Raw genomic sequence first — 7,115 nt, forward strand, 5'->3', positions numbered from 1 at the left:
CTCGGCCGCGGCATTCACCACCCCTGGCTCTGGTGGGCTGGGTGGACCTGGGCAGCCCCCTGCCTCACCCACATGCTCACATGCATTATTTTGAAACCTCCCACCTCCTTCTCCAGCCCTCTCCTTCCTCCTCCTCCTCTTCCTCTCTGGATCGCTTTAATGCTTCCTCCAACAATACTACAAGGCTGTCAAACAGGTGGATTTTGTACATGAAGGAAGACTGACTTACAGTAAATTTCAAAGGCTCCTTTCCCCATCCTTTCATTGCAAAAAACCATTCCTGAAAGTCAATGTGAGTCAGATAATTGGTGCAAGGGGTACAGAAAAGAGCCAAACACTGCCAGACTGCTTTCGGTGCTTCCCCAAAACAATCAGTGGAGTTTTAAAGCAGGGCCCCAATCTCTGTGCCCCGGTGCACTGTCCCCGAGCACCGGTGAGGCCCCCGCAGCATCCCCAGGGTACCGAGGATCTGAGACGGTCTCTGCAAAGCCAAAAGTGAAAAAATAAAGCTCCCTGTCTCTGCCTGGAAGGCACACCACACAAAGGTTTTCTTTCCTTTGCAAGAAAGAATAAGCCCATGGATTTGTATTGCTGCTGAAACAGGCCCTATTGCTGTGTGGCAGAAAGAGCCTCTTGAGCCTTTGGCTGGAGCGGGACATGGGGATTTGCTGTACGTTTGCCATGAAATCACAGCACTTGTTATCTCGCCTTCCTTGAGGAACTGGTGCTAGGAACTCTAGTGGGAGTTACAGAAGGATTTCAGGGATCAAACAATAGAGAGGAAACAGCAGAAGCCGTATCTGCTGCTATGCTGATGAACAAGAGTAATCCGTTTTCTCTCCCTGCATGACTTGCTGCAAGCTCTTTGGCTCCAGCACTGAAGTCTCACTAAAACTTTGTGTTGCAGTGGGTGTATTGGACAGCACCAGTGGTTTTTGACCAAATTTAACTAAAGGTAGCCATAATCACGTACTGTAGCCTAGGACCCAGAAGCACTGTAAATAGACCTTCTTCATGTACTAGCTAGTAGAAGCAATCTTTAACCTCTTTAATCACCTATGCTAGGTTTCTTCTACAGTATTGTTTTTAATGCAAGACCTGCATAGCCCCGATGACCCCGTTTGACAGTTCAGTCCTCCGTAAACCTAAAGTCCAAAGGCATGCGTTAGACAGTTGCACCCAAGTTCCAAGAACAGTTACCCCGCTCCTCCCTTACCCACCAGCAATCCCAAGCCACCGGCGCTGCTTTGCAAAGCTGAAGGATACGCGGTGGCTCTGTGAAGCACTGACCTTGTCACTGCACATGTCATTACGCAGGATGGCACGCAATGCCAATGAAAGTACAGCAGATGGGGATGACGACAACTTCATTTTCAGCTGGAAAATGTTCACCAGCTGGGACTACCTTATTGGCAACCCAGAGACAGCAGACAACAAGTTTGCATCCATCACCACCAGCTTCAAGGTAACCCTAATCAGCATTTCGCTGTCTGCTTCTGGGGATGCTCCCAATGCCTGCCATGGCAGAGGTTTAAGGGGAAATCTGTGTACCTGTACAGCATCCCTCCAAATGAACAGGGTATGGCACTGAACCACGACAGCTCCAGCTCCTGTGCCCTGGGTCACCCTAACTCCCTTTTTAGGATTTGAAAAAAATTTGGTTTACTTCAGAGCACAATTCCCCCACCACATTCCCCTGGGACACAGCAGGGTGTTTGCCGCTTGGTGTCTTTCAGTCAAACCGGGATGCCTGCATGAAGCTTAGTTTGAACTTAACACAAAGGGGTTTAATAGGGTGGAAAATCATCTGATGTTGCCTTAGGCTTGGTGCTGCAAGATACTCACTCCAATTCTGTGAACACCCCTGTTTTTTCAGGAGTCTATCGTGGACGAGCAAGAAAGCAACAAGGATGAGAACATCCACCTGCGGAGGTTCCTGCGGGTTTTGGCCAACATCCTCATCATATGCTGCTTGTGCGGGAGTGGCTACCTCATTTATTTTGTGGTGAAACGCTCCCAGACGTTTTCCAAAATGCAAAACGTTGGGTGGTATGAAAGAAATGAGGTAAGGGAACCTTGCTTCCAGTTTTCTGCTGTGATAATTTGCCTTGGACATCAGCTAATTGTTGCCACAGCCTGGGGACAGCATCCAAAGCAGAGGGATTCCCTACCAGGGCCCAGAAGTCCCCTGCAGAACCTTTGTCCTTGTTTTAGCCAGGAAGCACATCGGTTTCTCTGGGAGTTTTCAGGGCAAATTAACAACTCCCGCAGAGAGGGGAAAATACTCCTACAGTAAATCACAATAAAAATCAATGGTTCTTCAGTGCTTACAACACTGACCATTTTCTAAATAATCTAACTCAAGTTGCGTATTAATGATACAAACTCTGTTGTACTAGAAAGTGCTCTGAATGTTAAAAATGTCCATGATCAGATGTAAAGCTAAACTCAGATCTTTACCATCCATCTTGAATTATGTGAATAAGATTTTAGAACCTGCAGAAAAATTTCAGTTGTCAAAATTTTTCTGTGTCTGATTTTGGAATGAGAAGTTCAAATCTTGAAGCTCTTCACACACACACAACCCCCCCCCCCCCCCCCCATCGTTTCAACCTATGGAAAGGTTTAATTTCCCTGTATACTACATTATCATGTATTTATATATCGAAGTCAAATTAAATGCAAAGCCATGCATTTTCATAATTTGCTCAGAAAACATTAGCAAGACAGCACTTTCTCACAAAATGCTTTGATTTATTTCAGTGAACTATTCCCAAAGAAAAAAGTGCTATAAAAACCAAAGGTTTAATGTCTGAGACTTCCCTGGTCGTAACTTTAGACCTGAATATACACCGTTCTGGGTACTGTTTCCTCTGCTGGAAAGAAAAGCACAAAAAAGAGACCTGTGAGTCAAAGCCTGCCAGCAGCTGTACAGACACAGTCCTCTGCAGGACAACACGCATTGTAGGGCTGTGAAAAAAGAGATAGAGCCTGCAAGTCATGCCTGAGCTAATGCTGACTTGCCAATGACCTCTTGACCACAGTACAACTTAGCATCTCGCACCATATAGAAGAATAAAAATACCACTAGGATACCTTTCTTGAGCTGCTTGATGTGCTTCCATCCAAATTACCTGTTGCAAAAGCAAAGGTGCTGAATGTGGAAAACAAACATTAGCATCAACTAATTATCTTTATGCATGCAAGCCAAGTCTTGCACTCCCTCTGAAACTAAAATAAGAACCTCAAGCTGATGCAAGCAGTACTACAAGGGACTTGAGGAACCTAAATATTCATAAGTCTGGACTGACAGGGAACAAATTCTTCAGAGCTCATCCCTTTGAGATAACAGCAAAAGTGCTCCTGCAAGAGCAAGCCGAGCCAGGTGTGCAACCCGGCCCTGAAGTCTGATGCTGTGCTGCCTGCACACTAAGCAAAACCAGAAGCTGAGCTCGCTTTGGCTCCCTTCCCTTTATAAATCCTTCCGAAATCTCCAACCGGTTGCTGGCAGCCCCCGCTCTGCTCAAAGTTAGTCGCTGTTGTTAATATCAGCAGTAATCTTGTTTTCCTCATGTGGCAGGTTGAAATTGTGATGTCCTTGCTGGGCATGTTTTGCCCTCCACTGTTTGAAACCATCGCTGCACTAGAAAATTACCATCCCCGCATCGGGCTGAAATGGCAGCTGGGGCGGATCTTCGCGCTGTTCCTTGGGAACCTCTACACGTTTTTGTTGGCCTTGATGGATGATGTCAATGAAAAAGTAAGAGCTGTGCCGAAACGCCACATTCACTAGCATTTTCCAGAGCCAAGGGTGAGCGCAGCCCATCCCTGCAGCCAGCGGGGATGATCACCTCCTTTGCAGCAGGCGCTTCCCCCATCCCTGATCCCCCTAAGCATCAGCTGCAGCAACCTGGGGAGACTCACTGACCAGAGGGGTTTCTAGAGAGTCTGCAGCTTCTCTTTACAGCCCTGAAAAGAAAGTGGTTATTGTCTCCTGTAATCATGGTATGTTAGGGTAATTCAATTTTTTTCTCCATCTTACACTGTTTGCAATTTCTATTAATGCAGATCCTGAGGATGTAGTTTATAATCCTCTTCCCCTGCCCTCCCCTCTTTAACATTATCCTGGTAGCGTGTTGCAGGCAGATAACTGCAGGAAAGGATAAACGTCTAACTGATCCGCAGAAAAAATGACTGTTTTAAGCTGAGGAGGATTGCAGGGGTTTGCTCTGCCCTGAAAAATTATGAAGAAAGTGAGTAAGGAGGACTGAGTGGAAGCTCCCTCTGCACACAGTAGTCTTGAAGGAGGTCTGGTTCCTCCACGTGCAGGGAGCAGGCTGCTAGCTCCCCAAAATTCATGGTGCCCCAAACTGCTTTCATTCTGGAAGGACTGGCTGTTACTACGAAGTTTCTGTGCTATTGGCAGCACTACAACTCTGTTGTAAGCAGATGCTTATACGACGGGTGGTAACTGGTAGGGAGGAGCAAGTAACCCAACGCCTTGGGTTTCTCCAAACACGTTCCCTGGGACCCCTGTTTCCTGATGTTTTTAGCTGGAGGGTCTCATCTTTGCAGCTGGCTGAAGAGGATGTGGTGAAGAACATCACCCACTGGACACTGCTTGGCCACCACAACTTGTCGATGGGGAATGGCAGCACTGCCACCCCACCGCCCCTTGATCCCGCAGACGTGCCCAGGGGACCCTGCTGGGAGACAACCGTCGGCATTGTAAGAAATGCATTACGTAGTAAGTCTCTGGGCTGGTTTGGAGTGGGTGTTTGGTTTTTTTTTTAGTGTTGTAGATGTTTTTAGCATTTCCAGGCTTAAAGTTTTCCTTGCAAAGGACATCTCCTTTCCCAACTCTCACGTAGCAGCATCAAGGCAGCGTAAGTCCTTGGCCACGGTTCTCAGGCCATGGTGGTGAAATTCCCAGCTGGGAACACCCATGGCACACACAGCTCTGTGGCACTTGCCGTGAGGAGCACAGAAGGACAGGTAGTCTGCGGCCATGCCTGCATCATGTTTTCATTCAGCTCACGACTGCGCCTTTGACGCAAACCTGTCTTCTCCACTTACTGCTGCACTTCAGTTCACATTGCAGAGCGGCTTTGGAGCATCAGTAAAACCCAACCAGAGGACATCCCTCAAGGGAACTCCCGACACGTCCCAACCTCTAACACATCGTGAGGCCATGGGATGAGAACAGAATTAGACAAAAATAACCCCCCTGAAACACATGCAGGGTGGCCTTCAAGTCCTCAGAGTTTCACCCCACAAACTCACCCTGTGACCTTCACCTTGCACCAAGAACTTCTGCAGCCAGACTATGCACAACTTAAAAAGTAAAAGCAATTATTTATTGGCTGATATAGATAGCTAGGGCTTACCAAGCTACAAGGCTATGCATGACTGTGAAGGTCCAAGGGGTCTTCCCTAGCCAAGTGGTTTTCAGTCAAGTGGGGAAAGACCACCCACCCTCGCACCTCTGAAGGGGCTGATCCTCCATGCAGCTGAGCTGTCATCTTCCAGATCCTTGGTTTTTCCACTCAGACTTTTAAACCTTTTCTTGTAAGTGTTTTTCCTTTTGAATCCTTGGGACACCAGCTATCTCCACCCTACAAGTCTTACTTCTGCCTGCAATTTTACCCTTCTTGTCCTGCACATCTACCGTCTCTACACTTCCTTGCAGCTCTTGTTTACAACAGGAGTCCACATGAAGTTTACAGAGCTGAGCCATAGCAGAGCTATGCACAATCAAAATTACCCTTGGTGTATGTATGTTTTACACCAGCATTATTGCAGCATTAACATTCTGCTCCCGTTTTATGTGCTGCCGCAACATGCAGTGCAGCCAGTAATGCTAGCAGGAACTATCAGGGCTAACGGCTGTAACGGAGCTTGTGGTTCCCAAGCACAGAGGTAAAGCTTAGGCACTGCTGAGTGTTTGAAAACAGGCAGGGAGTTTGCTCATGGCATGCTTTTCTGAAGGTTACTGTCATATAAAGACAAATGGCTTAATAAAAATACAGTCCCGAATGCGCTACTGAAATTATAGGAGCTAAATGTTTTTTCCTTCTTTTAAATTGCAGGAGTTCGTAAGGCTCACAGTGTCTGATATCCTGGTGACCTACATAACCATCCTGGTGGGAGATTTCATCCGAGCTTGCTTCGTCAGATTTGTGAATTACTGTTGGTGCTGGGACCTGGAGGCTGGATTTGTAAGTCAGCATCTTATAGCTGAGAAGACAGAAGTAATTTAGGGCCATCCGGTCAAATGCTACGAACAGATTGGTTTTCAATGCTTCCAGTGATCCTCCAGTTTTGTCTGATAGTTTAATTGGTGTAGTTAGTCTTTGCATCACTTCTCTGGATCAATCTGTTCCATCCCAGAAAGAACCCTACCAAAATGCAGTTCTCTCCCTCACCTCAGGACTTTAAAACACGAAGTTAAGTTAAAAAAAATAATTAATCTGATGTTTATTCAGCTGTTATAACCCCAAACCTTTGGGCCCTTCTCTACCTCTTCTCAAAGCCCCAGACCTTCCTGTTCATTGCCCACCCCACAGGCAGCAGCAAGCTTTACTCACAGCACCGTCTCCTGATTGATGCTGGAAGCTGGTGTTACCTCTGCTGCAGCGGAGCAAGGAATGTTCCTTTCCCCTTTCATGTATGCATAGCACACAACAGCGCTGGACTCTTTTGGTATTCATAAAGGCTACATTACCAAAGCAGCCAGTACTGGAGCTGCACAAATACAGAAGAAAATAATATTTTAAAAAAAAAAGCCCATTGTTTCACATAAGAAGTGACAAAACCAGGTGGATTCAGACAGAGATGGAAATACCTCGCAAGTTTACAATGACAGCGGTGCACCGCCTGCCTAGCTGTTGTACTGGAAGGGTTTCCAGGAGGGGTCTGGAGAAGAGCAAAGAGGAGGGCTTCGCAGGTGTCTACAGGGGCCTGGCCAAGCACGGGCAGTTGGGGCACAACAGGCATTTTGCTGCTTGTGGAGCTCTTTGTCTTTCTTCGGGGGGAGGCAGAGGACCTTTCCCAGGGTGCCCAAGGGATTTTGGAGCTCGGAGGACCCCCCTGGCAGCCAAACAGCACAAAATTGC

The 7,115-nt window shown here is 47.1% G+C and overlaps 1 protein-coding gene across 1 annotated transcript in view; it reads left to right on the top strand.

Annotated features, from left to right (window-relative positions):
* TMC2 (transmembrane channel-like 2) overlaps window positions 1-6,260 on the top strand; it is an 18,416-nt gene extending 12,156 nt beyond the window's left edge. The window contains exons 10-14 of the mRNA XM_009710636.1: window positions 1,318-1,465; window positions 1,877-2,065; window positions 3,581-3,760; window positions 4,576-4,728; window positions 6,090-6,260. Coding sequence (XP_009708938.1) covers window positions 1,318-1,465; window positions 1,877-2,065; window positions 3,581-3,760; window positions 4,576-4,728; window positions 6,090-6,260 — 841 coding nt within the window. The remainder of the gene's footprint in view (window positions 1-1,317; window positions 1,466-1,876; window positions 2,066-3,580; window positions 3,761-4,575; window positions 4,729-6,089) is intronic.
* Window positions 6,261-7,115: the final 855 nt, after the last annotated feature.

This window comes from Cariama cristata, unplaced genomic scaffold (genome assembly GCF_000690535.1).
Source record: "Cariama cristata isolate BGI_N322 unplaced genomic scaffold, ASM69053v1 scaffold5042, whole genome shotgun sequence".
In the NCBI taxonomy this organism is placed as follows: Eukaryota; Metazoa; Chordata; class Aves; order Cariamiformes; family Cariamidae; genus Cariama; species Cariama cristata.